The sequence below is a fragment of the Armigeres subalbatus genome, chromosome 2, assembly GCF_024139115.2.
Source record: "Armigeres subalbatus isolate Guangzhou_Male chromosome 2, GZ_Asu_2, whole genome shotgun sequence".
Classification (NCBI taxonomy): Eukaryota; Metazoa; Arthropoda; class Insecta; order Diptera; family Culicidae; genus Armigeres; species Armigeres subalbatus.
Window position 1 is genome coordinate 442,677,416 of NC_085140.1, and position 15,780 is coordinate 442,693,195.

General features: G+C 41.5%; 1 protein-coding gene across 2 annotated transcripts in view; it reads right to left on the minus strand.

The window, feature by feature from the left end:
- The window catches only part of LOC134213681 (CUGBP Elav-like family member 1), a 495,491-nt gene that overhangs the window by 69,456 nt on the left and 410,255 nt on the right, over positions 1 to 15,780 (minus strand). For both annotated transcript variants that reach the window (XM_062692950.1, XM_062692951.1), the window contains 2 exons: positions 10,198 to 10,376; positions 1,138 to 1,441 (listed from right to left, as the gene is read on the minus strand). In XM_062692950.1, the coding sequence (XP_062548934.1) occupies positions 1,138 to 1,441; positions 10,198 to 10,376 (483 nt within the window). The remainder of the gene's footprint in view (positions 1 to 1,137; positions 1,442 to 10,197; positions 10,377 to 15,780) is intronic.

Genomic DNA, 15,780 nt, shown 5'->3' on the forward strand with positions numbered 1-15,780 from the left:
TCGATATTTATTGTTATCGTATTGGGTAACAGCGCTAAGTTTGGGATTTTGGGATTCCTCACCGTGGAAGACACGATTAACCTCTTACCGTAATTGATGGTTTTTGTCATGTGTTATTTCGGCTAGCTTTTACTTTCAGAGCAATTTTTTTTTAACTTTTTTTTACTTTATAGCATTTTAAAGTCTATCACTATCCACTTTTAAATGTATTTTAAATTATTTAGTTTTAAATTGCTCAGCTACTTAATTTAAGTATTGTATTTGTTGCATGCGACAAGCGCAGAAGCCCAAGTCCTAGTGTTAGGAGCTGACACGACGGCCCTCCCACGAGACAGAAGCTTTGCGCAGGCCCAATAAGCCACAAGGCAAGGACCTAGGCGACAAATTCGTAGACGCATCGTGGCAGGAAATCGTACGTACTTTGGATCGTTTAGAGCTCGCTGTCGTACCAAACTGACTATCTACAAAACGCTCATTAGACCGGTAGTCCTCTACGGACACGAGACCTGGACGATGCTCGTGGAGGACCAACGCGCACTTGGTCCTTTTCGAAAACAAAGTGCTGCGTACCATCTATGGTGGGGTACAGATGGCGGACGGTACATGGAGGACGCGAATCAGTTGTAAGGAGAGCCATCCATCGTTCACGTCGCGAAAATCGAACGACCGGTGAAAATGGTTCTCGACAACGATCCGACGGAAACAAGAAGGCGATGTGCGCAGCGAGCAAGTTGGATCGATCAGGTGGAAGACGATTTGCGGACGAACGAGCCACAAGACTCGAAAGGAAAAAAAGGAAAGAAGAACCTGGAAGAGAGGTATTGTTAAGCGGGTTATGTTGAAAAGAGTGCATTAAGTACAGCATATCTCCCGGAAGTAATAATTATTCGGATCATGCTAGTACTTGAAGTTAGAACCAGAGGGAATTGGAGCCAAAGGATAGTTCAGTGGGTAAGGCCAGTCACGGCTGGAGGAGTCTCACATTGCCATTGCGGTAGCTTGGAAACTTGTTAAAACACTATTCACCCAACCAGTCTTCATTTCAGTTTTCTGTCCTTCAGTCGCAAAATCTGTGGAAGTTTTTCAGTGTGCAGTTCCTCCGGGGGGATATCTAAGTTACAATCCCAACAAACTTACCCTGCAAAAACTGCTGCTGCTGGGCCACCGCTTGGAGCTGCTGCAGCAACGTCAGCGACGCCGGCGAGATGGCATCCGCCGCCAGGAATGGCGTCTGCTGCTGCGGTGGGTTCGGATGGTGACCGGTGGCCGGCGCGGTCAGAGGCGTCACCGATTGCGTGATCGGCTGGTTGATGCCGGCAATGTTCCACAGGTTCGACTGCATCTGCTGCATCCGTTTGGCGTCCTTGTCCTTTTGCGTGTCGGCAAACTTAACCACCAGCGGGGCAGAGCACCCCTCCATGGTTTTAATTTGGTGTAGCGCCTGAAATAGAATTAAAAAGGCGAGATTAAACATCTGATAAGTGCATCTATCAACTGATGGCAATCTAAACAATTGAAACAATTTTAATTTTTCGTTCTATTTTAACAACCCTATGAAACATAACGAACGCACCTTCCACGAAAGTAGGGAACGTAACCGTTATTGGCCAAGTTTTGTCACTATCCGGGAGGCAAAACACCCATGACATCACCCGACGATTTGGGTTTGCTCTTTACTTAGGCACAAAACAAGCGACTACGTGTTAATTTCACGCTCAGACGCGGTCGGTTCGGTAATGATAATGGCTGTTACCGCCGGAGTTCCTTATAATCGTCGCTGCCGTTAGCGATGGCTCCGGTTGGTTAGGCGAGGCCGGGTGTTTATTTTTCTTGTCGTCTGGCGCTAAAAGGAGGTGGTAGCTCAAAGCTACGAAAAAAGCACTCCCTTGGGTGGCACTTTGCCGATGGAAACTTTTCACCACGTGAAGATGGCTTGGCTGTTATCACTTCCACCGCAACCGCCGATGAGACCACGAACGATCACCATTTAGTTAGGTTGCCGCGGACAATAAACCCAACAGTGAAACACTCCATCGATAGATGGTGCGATGGGGTGGAAGTGATATTTGAACCGGAAAGTAGTCTTCAGAGTTTTCTGGTGTTTGATATTGATTTTAAAATTAGCATAAATAAGTTGAAAAGAGATATCTAAAGAAGTTTAAATAAGGTGAAGTTTAGAAGAATTTCGAATTCTAAATTAGTTTTCAGAATTACCGAATCTTGATTTTGTCATTTTGGAAGTTTTGATAACGTATGTAACTCCATCTAATTGAAGTGTTTGAAAATATTTTGAGTTGTTTTTTTTTATTTTCATGAACGGCTTTGATAAATTGAATAAAACTTGTGATAAAATCATTATAAATTCATTCGACACCATATTGTGGTATTAGTAAACATTTATCGGAGAAAAGCTCATTTACGAAATAGCCAAATCCCATTGAAACAGCCATAACGAGCGACTTCACGGCACCACTTTTGAATCCCATTGTCGTCCCAATGATGATGTCGAGCAACAGAAAAATAATCACCAGACTCATTATTTCAGCGATTCTGAAGATTTTTATTCTTTCGATTGTTGACGACTGTGTTGGTCCAGCAATGGCTACAAAAAGAAACAGTCCGTCGACGGTGGTCGCCCGGGAGACTTCTCTGAAAGCATATCCGAATTCGTTCGGTAGCATATTTAAATCGAATTTCACTCCCACTCCACAGCATCAGGAGAGGGAAACCATTTCCCCATAACGATATGCAAAACATCAATAACAATGAAAATCGTTTATGGCTTTTGGGTTCGGTTGGGTGGTTGGTAACCAAATCGGTACCGGTGGGTTGTTGTTTGCAGCGGTTTGCGATAATGGTGTAAGCACGAATGCAGTGGAGCTCGAAAAGTCTAAACACGAAGAAAAGTGTCGATTTACACCCGCCAAATCGATGCGCACGACGACTTTGAGGACATCCACGGGAGGAAAACTCGACACGTTGTCGCCGCCATCCAGTCCATGTGAAGTGGAGGAATGATTGTTATTATTTTTTATTGGTGTTTGCTGTTTGCTATTGTAGAGGTTGCCAAGGGCGGTATCGTTTATTATGATTATTCGTTATTGCCGTTTTCTTCCATGAAGTGAGAGAGTCAAGTAGTTGCCAAGGATCGCAAATATATTCACAGTCGATTCGAGGAAATGTAATTTTTATTTTTATGGAAATGTAATCATTAACACGAGGTTACAAATTGCTTTGAAGATGAAAGATTATGCAGAAGTGTGCGCTCGAGGAGTCTTTCATGTTTGATTGTCGGAATTCACAGTTGGATGTCATTGAATCCAATCCAAATTAAAATTGACTTTTATCTGACCAATTCGAACTATAATTTTTCGTTCAAGCTCTTCTAACGTTCGTTTTGAACCCGCTCATAACCTTCATCCACTCATTAACAATTTAAAAGATGATTAGCTAAAAAATCTGATATGTTTGTTTAGAACAAATAACTATACATATGAGTGGTGTTTCGCCAGATCTCTTTTTGAGGTGTTTATTAAGACAATAAACCGAAAAAAAAAAAATTTTAGAAAAATTTTACGAAATTAGTCAATATCATATGCCATTTGAAGTAGAAGATTCAAACAAGATATATAATTTTCATTCAAAATAATCGGGTCGTTTTCTATTAATAATCGGATAAGAAATAATCGAGTCCGTCCTGCATTACCGCCGGCTACCATGGCAGCAATGCATCACGAAACATTGCAATAATTATAAACGCTGTCATAACCCTCGGCTTACACACAACCCTCGACAAAAAGGACATGCCCAAAAGTCGCCCAGGGCACGGATTTTCAATATCCTTAATTTAAGCACCCAGATTATCATTTAATTACTCACGGGGCGTGAATTTTCGCCCTTCGCTGCCAGTAGGAAAAAATATGCAAACATATCAATTAAAATTGATATCATCCCACAACAATAACAACAGCCCTCTTCGTATCACTCGACTAGCCTCTGCCTGTCGGCTCTAACAAAAACCCGCCAGCCGAACGGAACCATTTGGGTGTGGCGGCAGGCAGGCAGCAGTAACTGTACCGGCGGATCAGCCATTTTCAATTTACTCTTAATTTGCCCCGTCTCGAAATTAAACGCTTCCTCCGAACGAGGAAGCGAGCGGCGCGCGGACTACAACGACCGACGACGACAACGACGATAGGCAGCAGCACTCTTTTTCAATTAGTGAAATCAATTTTCCCAAAATTGCACAATGATGTTGCGCGCGGCGGGGGAGGGGTGCTGGAGGGACGCCGTCTCGTCGGCAGTTTTCCCGCCATCTGCACTCAGTTTTCCCCGAGTCCGTAGTGACAGTCGTCGTCGGTAGAAACATTTTTATATTCATTCGAGGTAGCAATAAAATTTATGAACTCAACTACAATAACAATGGGCGTCTAAATTGCCACGCTTCGGCTGGTGCGGAAATATTAACCAGAAAGGGTTTGTGCAGTGCGTTGCAAGCAGTTGGAAGGATAAATGGTGACCGCTGAACCAAACCCTTTGAGTTTTTCATTTATGAATGTCCCTAAAATAGAAATAAAATGAATAAAAGACGTGCAATGCGTACAGTTTATCAGCATTTATGTCAATCAAATCATATGATTTGGCAATTCTGAATTCAATAAAAAATATAGTTCAATTGGATTGCTATTTGATTGGATATGATAAGCTATTAAAAAAAATTTGATTATGAATTTTGAAGGATCTGAATTGGAATGGGATTGCCACGTAATAGATTTTGCATGAATGTTTACTGAATTTGGAATACAAGAAATAATTTGTATTATATTTGGAATAAAAAAAAATATTCGAAAAGGATTAGGATTAAAGGAAATCACCCAATGTTGAACGGCCTTATGTTGAACACCCATAAGGCAGGCACGTGCGTTCAACAATAGACGAGAAAATTAGCCGTTAAACATTTGGCGAATTACGCTATTTGGGGTGGATTTAAATTGCATTGAAATCGAATTTGATTAGAATTCCTTTGGATTTGGAAAAAAGCATAGAACAGCTTTCAATTAATAAATAAGGAAATGCTAATAGAATACTAAGTTAAAAAGCAGGCCAAGTTCCAGCTGGAATTTATAGAGAAAGAAGAATTGGATCACTTTTGGATTAGTATTAGGATAGAACTGAATTCGAATTGGATTGGGTTGGATTGGATTTGAATTGAATGTGGATTAAAATTGGATTGCAATTGGATAGGATTTGGATTAAATTTGGATTGAGCTTGGATTGGATTTTGATTGAATTCGGATAAGATCTGTATTGGATTTTGAACGGATTTCAATTGGATTTGGATTGGTTTTGAATTAAATTAAGTTATACCTGGATTGGATTTCGATTTAAATTGGATTACTGACGGATTGGTATTTGTATAGGATTAAATTTGGCTTGATTTGAATTAAATTAGGACTACATTTGGATTTAAATTGAATTGAATTTGGAATCGATTTGTTTGGTATTGGAATGGATTTGAAATAGATTTGGATTGTATTTGGATTGGAATTCATTGGATTTGGGTTGGATTTAAATTGGATTTGGATTGGATCTGGATTGCATTTGGATTGGGTTGGAATTGAATAAATTTGGATTTAGATGGATTGGATTTGGGCATTTAGATTTGATTTGGATTGCATTTAGATTGGATTTGGATTAGATTTGATATGGATTGGTTTTGGCATGGATTGGATTTGGATTGCATTTTATTTGGAATGGAAATGAAATTGAGTTTGATTTTTTAATTTTAATTAGTTTTTTAGTTTTGGTTTTAGATTTAATTAGGATTTATTAAGATTCACATCACTTTTTGCTTGGAACGGTTTGAAGTATGAATAGATTAGAAAAATGATTGGATAGGCTGCATTGTATTCGAAGTGGATTTTGATTGGATTTAAAAAGAATTCGTTTTGATTTGTATTTTCCTAATTAATTCCATGGGTTTCATCCTTCTTTGCAAACATCGCAGTGAAAGCTGAACAAATATTGAAACTAAGAAAACGAAAAACATACTACACTGCATCAAGTGCAAGATATTGAACTATGTACTCAGTTGTAGTTATCTCCAGCAGCGATTCTCAACCTGGGGTACATGTACCCCTGGGGGTACTTTAGGCAAAAATGCGTAATGGCTGATGTATTACAATTCCAATAAAAACATTTTAATAAAGTTTTGATAATTGTATGATTTTTGACATGGTGATCAATATATCAATGCCCGTTGAATTCTGCAAATTACACCACCAGGACTGTGGGACAAAATATAAAAGGTGAAGAACGCCAAGAGACTCTTTTCAAGTGGTTCGGAAGCCTCCTTTCAAGAGGCTCGGAAGCCTCCATTCAAGAGGCTCGGAAGCCTCCTTTCAAGAGGCTCGGAAGCCTCCTTTCAAGAGGCTCGGAAGCCTCCTTTCAAGAGGCTCGGAAGCCTCCTTTCAAGAGGCTCGGAAGCCTCCTTTCAAGAGGCTCAGAAGCCTCCTTTCAAAAGGCTCAGGAAGCCTCCTTTCAAGAGGCTCAGGCCTCCTTTCAAGAGGCTCAGAAGCCTCCTTTCAAGAGGCTCAGGCCTCCTTTCAAGAGGCTCAGGAAGCCTCCTTTCAAGAGGCTCAGGCCTCCTTTCAAGAGGCTCAGAAGCCTCCTTTCAAGAGGCTCAGAAGCCTCCTTTCAAGAGGCTCCAGCCTCCTTTCAAGAGGCTCAGAAGCCTCCTTTCAAGAGGCTCAGGCCTCCTTTCAAGAGGCTCAGAAGCCTCCTTTCAAGAGGCTCAGAGCCTCCTTTCAAGAGGCTCCAGCCTCCTTTCAAGAGGCTCAGAAGCCTCCTTTCAAGAGGCTCAGAAGCCTCCTTTCAAGAGGCTCAGGAAGCCTCCTTTCAAGAGGCTCAGAAGCCTCCTTTCAAGAGGCTCAGGCCTCCTTTCAAGAGGCTCAGAAGCCTCCTTTCAAGAGGCTCAGAAGTCTCCTTTCAAGAGGCTCAGAGTCTCCTTTCAAGAGGCTCGGAAGTCTCCTTTCAAGAGGCTCAGAGCCTCCTTTCAAGAGGCTCAGAAGCCTCCTTTCAAAAGGCTCAGAAGCCTCCTTTCAAGAGGCTCAGAAGCCTCCTTTCAAGAGGTTCAGAAGCCTCCTTTCAAGAGGCTCAGGCCTCCTTTCAAGAGGCTCAGAAGCCTCCTTTCAAGAGGCTCAGAAGCCTCCTTTCAAGAGGCTCAGAAGCCTCCTTTCAAGAGGCTCAGAAGCCTCCTTTCAAGAGGCTCAAGCCTCCTTTCAAGAGGCTCAGAAGCCTCCTTTCAAGAGGCTCAGGAAGCCTCCTTTCAAGAGCTCAGAGCCTCCTTTCAAGAGGCTCAGAAGCCTCCTTTCAAGAGGCTCAAGCCTCCTTTCAAGAGGCTCAGAAGCCTCCTTTCAAGAGGCTCAGAAGCCTCCTTTCAAGAGGCTCAGAAGCCTCCTTTCAAGAGGCTCAGAAGCCTCCTTTCAAGAGGCTCAGGAAGCCTCCTTTCAAGAGGCCTCAGAGCCTCCTTTCAAGAGGCTCAGAAGCCTCCTTTCAAAGCTCAGAAGCCTCCTTTCAAGAGGCTCAGAAGCCTCCTTTCAAGAGGCTCAGAAGCCTCCTTTCAAGAGGCTCAGAGCCTCCTTTCAAGAGGCTCAGAAGCCTCCTTTCAAGAGGCCTCAGAAGCCTCCTTTCAAGAGGCTCAGAGTCTCCTTTCAAGAGGCTCAGAGTCTCCTTTCAAGAGGCCTCAGAGTCTCCTTTCAAGAGGCTCAGAGCCTCCTTTCAAGAGGCTCAGAAGCCTCCTTTCAAGAGGCTCAGAAGCCTCCTTTCAAGAGGCTCAAGCCTCCTTTCAAGAGGCTCAGAAGCCTCCTTTCAAAAGGCTCAGAAGCCTCCTTTCAAGAGGCTCAGAGCCTCCTTTCAAGAGGCTCAGGCCTCCTTTCAAGAGGCTCAGAAGCCTCCTTTCAAGAGGCTCAGAAGCCTCCTTTCAAGAGAGCTCAGAAGCCTCCTTTCAAGAGGCTCAAGCCTCCTTTCAAGAGGCTCAGAAGCCTCCTTTCAAGAGGCTCAGAAGCCTCCTTTCAAGAGGCTCAGCCTCCTTTCAAGAGGCTCAGAAGCCTCCTTTCAAGAGGCTCAGAAGCCTCCTTTCAAGAGAGCTCAGAAGCCTCCTTTCAAGAGCTCAGAAGCCTCCCTTTCAAGAGGCTCAGAAGCCTCCTTTCAAGAGGCCTCCAAGCCTCCTTTCAAGAGGCTCGGAAGCCTCCTTTCAAGAGGCTCGGTAGCCTCCTTTCAAGAGGCTCGGAAGCCTCCTTTCAAGAGGCTCGGAAGCCTCCTTTCAAGAGGCTCGGAAGCCTCCTTTCAAGAGGCTCGGAAGCCTCCTTTCAAGTTTTCAAGGAGCTAAGAAATGTCCTTTTAAAATGCTCATGCTTAGTTATAAGGCACGGAAGCTTTTTTTCAAGAGGCTCGGAAGGCGCCTTTCAAGAGGCGTGGATTTACTTTCAAAAGGCTCGAAGCTTCCAAAAGTCTTCAAAGTCCTATAGGAATCCAGTATATACTAAATTTGAATTGGAAAGTATCACGGAATAGTAACATTTCACACAAGCTTTTGGAGAGCCATGAATCATGCTTATTTTCATTCACAGTGAAAAAAATAAGGGGTACCTTAATGAATGTAAAAGTTTGAAGGGGTAGCTCTTAAGAAAAAGGTTGAGAACCGCTGATCTACAGGTTCAGCATTTAGACATTTAGTATATCAGAAAATGTGACAAAATCGAAAAAAAAATTATGTCCATTTTTTTATTTGTTTCACAAATATGAATAAGTTTATGCCTTGGGAAAGCTAAATTATTTCTTGTCCAAAAGGCTTACAAAATTCTTGACAGGTACTCAGAAATGATTAATAATAAACCGCAGTTGATTGCGGTATTAATAAAAATAAAATGAACGGCTAAAATATATTTTTGGGGTGGCAGAATCGGCTCGATACTGTAGTAAAAGCTGCTAATTCGCTGTTAACAAATTCATTCATTCTTCATGTGCTCGAAAGCATTCCAAGAAAAAAAAATCTATTGCCAGTCAAAAACATATTCGTAGTCCAGTGTCTTGTTTTCCCACTAAATCATCATTACAAACCGAAAAGCGCTGAAAACTAAAATGGTAACCACGATGCTTCCAGCAAGCACAATTTAGCACCCAGCACGAGACCCGCTGAATCGGAGATAGGACAACAGCGCTTGGTAGCTACCAAACTGAGCGAAGCACGAGAGGGCGTGAGGAGGAAAAACGATAAATAAATATTATTTTTCCTCCCCCAATAAAACAAACCATGTGCACGTGTTAGGGTTCGAACAACGACGCACAAACACACTTTCGATTCGCGTGGATAGCGAGGGAAAGAGCCCGACGACCATAAATCAAGTCGACAGCTCTGGCTTTCATTTGGTTCTTTTTTTTTCGCGCGCTGTTCGCTGGTTGTACGCGCGAACCTCCTGCCCTGGGTGGAGAGGACCTCAGCCAGACCAAAGAATGGAGAATCATGGTAAAAGGGGAGCTGAAACTATTGCCTTGCCAGGGGTTGCACTTTTCTCTATAGTTATGGGGATATTTTATTAGATGAAATTATGAAGTGGCATGGCGGGACGGCGAAGGTAAATGATCAAACAAGCGGAAGTCGGACGGGTACTTGAGTCAATTAACAGTAATCTCTTCCGTTTCCATCCAATGAATCAGCGTGGGGAAGGATAGTCGGAAATCTGACCACTCACTGACTGCCACTAATTAGAACTGACCGGCTGGTCGGGGTGCTTAGCCAGAGCTTTGTGTATCGAATTGGGAAATTATTTATTAGTCTGCTCCTGGAACTATGGTGGTGGGATGGGAAATTGTTTATGGGGCGTTTCGTTGACTGGGCTCGTAAAATTCGATCCAAATTGAGCTGATTTGAATCGCAAATCCAATGGATTGCTTAGAGGTGCTAATCGTAGTCAATTCGCTTGCTTGCTAATTCTATTCCTTCATGAATTATTGTAATTTGGTTGTCAACAGCTACGCTTGAGTTACAATTAGGTGGAGACTGATGATGGTAGCTGAACGGATTTACTATATGAAGTTTTTTAGAAATCAAAGTTCGTAAATGTTCACTTTGGCCGCAGATATGTCATTGCTTTTGTCCTAAATTATATATATCCGATGTCCGGTGAATTAACTTACCTTTATAGCCCCGATGGCCGCCTGTTTGCTGTTGAACGTGACGAAAGCGCAGCCTTTGCTCTGTCCGGATGGATCTCGCAGCACCGTACACTCCTCGATCGAACCATGGCCGGAGAACAGATGCCTCACATCGTTCTCGTTGTACTTTTTACTAAGCATTCCCACAAACAGTTTTCGTTCTGGAAAGGAGAGAATAGAAAACAAAACAATCCAACATTAGAGGAGATCAGTTTGCATGGACTGTTGTGCTTGTTAAACTACCAAAGCCCGATTCTTCCTAATTGGTTGAGAGCTTATTGTTCTTTTCAAACTTCCCTCCTCTATTTCACTTTACAGTCTCGGCAGAAGTAAAATATTCTCGAACGAAAGCCGATTTCCTGCAAGTAAAAGTTCAAATCCAAAAATGCCCATCGATTTGTTCCATTTAGCCCGTCTCTATGCTCATGCAAAGTATTACAAACCATCTCCATGCCTTTACAACCAGATGGACGTAAAACTGGCATGGCAGCATTTTCTATATTGGAATTGTGGAAGTCTTTTACCGCTCTGTGTCACCCATCTTATTTCTACCACCACACGGGAGAATATTGTTGTATTGTGTTCGGAGCAACAAACGACATGACCTCACCAGAAGCAAAAGTTCCTTTCGATCCACTGCCAACATATTCCGATTTTCATTAACAACATACACTCCACACTGGATTTGAAAGAGGAAGCCTCGGGATTACCATTGTATAGAGAGCCGTTCCGCACCCATCCTCCGTTCGCGCCTCGCTCCGCATCCACCGGATTAGATTCTTATTAAGAATCGAAACCCATGCCGGGAGCCGTGTTTGCTTCTGCTAAAATCAGGAAACCCTTTCCATGCAACTGGAGACTATCACCAGCCTCGTTCAGCTCAAGGACCGACTTCTACAGTGAAAAGCTTCTAAAGCTCTTGAGAGATCACATTTTTCGCCCTCGCTCCTGTGATGGTCGTTGGTTTCAGCCACTACCACCTCCTCCTCGCCATTTCGTTGGAGGGACAGTAGTGGAGGCACTACTGACGAAGAGGAAGACGAGTGATAACGAAGCGAAGCTATCCTGGTAATCCGACGACGATACATGCATGCACCGACCGGCTGCCATTGGCACACACCGACCAGGAATCCCTGTAAACACTTGTAGCTCCCCTTGTTCCCCCTGGATTGGGCTGCAGCAGCCGGGATGCAGTGGAGCTGCCAACCTGGTCGGGTCGAAAACAAGGATTACATCAGGGATGGTCCAGATATTACGTGTTAGAATTTCCAGAATAACACACCAACGCAATTCTTGAATGAGCCCTTATTTTTCTGTAACTTTCGCTGCAGCCTCAATGTTGCACATCCCGAATCGGATTCACAGTGCGGTGGGCGGACAGAAAAACGGATTTACGCGGGGTGAGGTAATATTAGTGAATTCGAGAAAGTTGAGTAATTTTGCGACTGGAAAGGAGTGCAATTTATGTAGCAGGCAGGGCACAGTAAAAACTTTTATAGCTTGTGTCAAAATATTTCAGACGTAGGATCCTGTAGTGTGCATTGTAAATGATTATGATGATTAGGATTATGTTCGCAAATTTTTGTTCTTTCACCATCGAAACAAGAGAAAAAACCTCCGAAAAGGTATTATTTGTTGCGATGCATTTTATAGACGGTCGACATTATGGCGATCCTAAGGGACTTTGACAGTTCGAGACGATGTCTTCAGCTTGATTACAGTGTGTGTCAGGCCTGGCCTCAGGAGTACCACGGACAAAAATTCGTAATGGCGGATGAAAACTTACTGATAAAGTGCTGATAATCTTTTATTCGAAAACTTTGCATTCTACATAATATGCATGGCGACCAGTAAATCGAAGACTGAAACCTACCGACCCCAACCAGAGCGATTTGGGGTCATTTGGCCGAATGCCGTTTGACCGTACATATAGTTGGCATTTGTTTAAATCATATTTTTTCAATTCTTGACCGAGTTTTCTAATAAAGCCATTAAACAAACCAGTTAGGTTCCTAGTTTTTATATCTGGGAGGAAAAATGATATTGCCCACATGGTTCCGGAATAATCCCGGGGTCTAGTGGAGTATCTTTTTTTGGATGAAGGAACAGATTCTTCAAGCCTTGAAACTCGTTCTGGGGCATATCAAACTTCATGATTTCACAAATCATGACTATTAGAGTTTCTCTGGAAGCATTGGGATGGGTTGGTCATGCTCCGTGGCATGCTGGGAGCCTGGGTACATCGGGGAAGTGGTCACTTTTTGATGGGTCCTGAAACCCGTCTTGCGACATATCAAACTTCATGATTTCACAAATCATGAACAATAGAGTATATTTGAAGGAACTTGCATGGGTATGGACATGCTCAGCGGCATGCCGGAAACCTGGTTCCTCCGGGGAAGTGGCCACTTGTTGATGTGTTCCGAAACCGATCTTGTGACGTTTTTCAAAGCATGATCAATAATGCATAACTGAAGGCACTTGCAGCATGCTGAGAATCTGATCTTTTGGTAAAGTGGCCACTTTTTAGTTTACCAGAATCTTACGACGTTTAAAACTTCATGATTTTTTAAAACATCTTCAATAGAGCATGATTTGAAGTAATTGGGTCATTTTGGGAAGCTGGTTTTCTCTAGATAGTATCCACTTTGTGATGTATTTTTGCAATAACGTATCAATCATCATAATTTTGCAAAATACTGTCAAAACGCCGATGAAGCTTAAATTGAAATACTTCTGAGTTCCTCCACAACACATCGTGCAACGCATGGGAATACATCTTTAATTAAACATTTTCCGACTGAAAGCCTGATCCTTTGGAAAATTTATCACTATTTCGTTGTACAAGAATCATTTCTTCTTATTTATATTTCGAAGCCCACCTTTTGACCTGTTTAAATCCAATTTTCCTAAAAGATCAGTATATAAATGCCAAATAATTCAAGGAAATGGGCATTCCAGAAGAAAAAAAATACTGCCATAAAACTAGGCTCCAGTCATGCCACGGAGCTTGTCCATAACCACCAAAGAACCTTCAAATATAATCTATTGAACATCTTTTGCGGAATCATGAAGTTTGATACGTCAAAAGATGGGTTTTGGAAATCCGATAAAAGTGGTCACTTCTCCGGAAAAAAACAAGTTCCCTACATGCCGAGGAGTATATTCCATTGTTCATGATTTGTAACATCATGAAGTTTGATATGCCCTAGGATGAGTTTCAAGGCTTGCAGAATGATATCCCACATATAAAAACTAAGAACCTAACCGGTTCGTTTGATGTCTGAATCAGCAAACTAGGTCATGGATTGAAGAAGTTATGATTTCTTTTAAATCATTTTCTGATGCCTGAAAGGTATCAAGGCAGGATAAGGGAGAAGTGACATATGAGAAATGAGTAGTGTGAAGTTATTGGTAAGAACTGAGATACATTGAACTCTCCCTAACTCGATATTTTCTCTAACTCGATGAAATTCAATATACCTTGAATCTAGCATATTGCGCTCTCTCCGTAAGTCGATATCTCCCTTACTCAATATTCCCTAAGTCGAAGTAATTTTCCCAAACATGTCCACCTCGCTAACTCGATGTTGTCCGAAACAGTACATGCACGACGTTGTTAGAAGTGAAAAATGATAAGCGAGAAGTGAGAATTGAGATATGAGAAATAAGAAGTTAGAAGTGAAGAATAAGAAGTGATATATGAGAAGTGAGAGAAGAAAAGTTAGAAGTGAGAAATTAAAAGTAAGAGATGGAAAGTGAGAAGTGAGAAGTTTGAAGTAAGGATTGTAAAATAAGTAGTGGGAAGTAAAAAATACAAAGTGAGAAGTAAGAAATTTGGAGTGCGAAAAGAGTTATGAGAAGTGAAAAGTATGAAGGGAGAAGTGAGAAGTGAAAAGTTAGAAGTGAATCATATGATAAGTGAGAAATGGAAAGTCAGAAGTGAGATATAAGAAGTTATATGTGAGAAGTGAAAAGTAAAAAATGAGAAGTTATATGTGCGAAGTCAGAAGTGAGATGTGCGAAGTGAGAAGTGAGAAATTAATAGTGAGAAATGAAGAATTAAAAGCGAGCAGTAAAGAAATTCGAAGCGAGAAGTGTAGAGTGAGAAATGAGAAGTAAGAAGTGAGAGGTGAGTAGTGGGAAGTGAGAAGTGAGAAGTTAAAAGTATGAAGATCGAAGCGAATAGTGAGAAGCGAAAAGTAAGAAAGAAAAAGTGAGAAGTGATAAGTGATGAATGAGAAATGAGAAGTCAGAAGTAAGATATAAGAAGTTATAAGTGAGAAGTAAGAAGTGAGACGTGAGTAGTGGTAAAAGGAAGATGAGAAGCGAAATGTGCGAATAGAGAAGTAAGAAGTAGGTAGTGAGAAGTGAAAAGTGAGAATTAGGAGTGAGAAGTAAGTTGTGAAAAGGGAGTAATAAAGGGTGTAAGGAATCAAATTGCACCACTTTGAACTACTCGCCAAAAATTAGTCTATCAACCGATTGTCATGCAATTTTTAGGGACTGAAATACAATATAGAAGCTTTGACTATGTATCACTGTTTCACTGTAATTCTTAAATACATCCAAATACTGAAACTTTTTTCTTAAATGAACTCATAAGATTTTGTACATGTCCCTGACTAACATTTTTCATCCTGCAATCTATCCCAACAAAAAAATTAACTAATTTTATTGTCGCAGTCGATTATTTAACTTAATTAAAGTCAACTTTCCCAAAGAAACCATATTTTTTTACGCTTCTAACTATTACAAAAAAAGAAAACAAAAAATAAAAAAAGTGCTGCAGTGTGAACCGGCCTGAACAATGAGATTAATGCTCTCTCAAAATCTGACAAATATCAGTCCAAAATTAGATTTCAGCGCTTTTCTTATTTTTTTGATTTTGGTTGTTTACTATAGAAGCGACAATTAGTCGGATAAACGAAAATGTTAACGTTGGAGTTAGAAACCAATACGAAATGTTGACGCGAAAGGCCAAATTAACATTTTATGTTCCGTAATAATCAATTTTGGAGGCTTCCGAAGCTCGTGTTTTCATTCCAGACCAGTATCTTTCAATCTGCCGCAATTCTGGTGATATCGGGGTCAAAGGCAAAAAATTGGATTACTAACATCTTTTTATAAGATGTGGAATATGGAGGTGTATGCGCAAGATTTATTTTCACACGTCCTGTTCCTTCGGCTGTATTTTCGAAAGTTTCTTACTGAAATTCACGCAGTGTGAGTAACACATGCTGAAGCCGTCTTTCACAAAATTTCGTTGTAATCAGCCCAGTAGGTGAAATGTTATCGACTTTTGAAAGTGGTGCAATTTGATTCCGTACACCCTTTAAGAAGTGAGAAGTGAGGACCGAGGAACAAGAAGTGAAAAACGATATTCTTTCTGTTTCCTTCTTCCTTTTTTCCCTTCCTTCTCCTGTCTTATATCTCTCCACTTCTAACTACTTAACATCTCGCTTCTCACCTTATAATTATCCTCTCTCCTTCTCACCCATTGCTTCTGTTTTTCTCACTGCTCACATTCTTCTTGTCACTTCGCAACTATCATAACTCACTTCT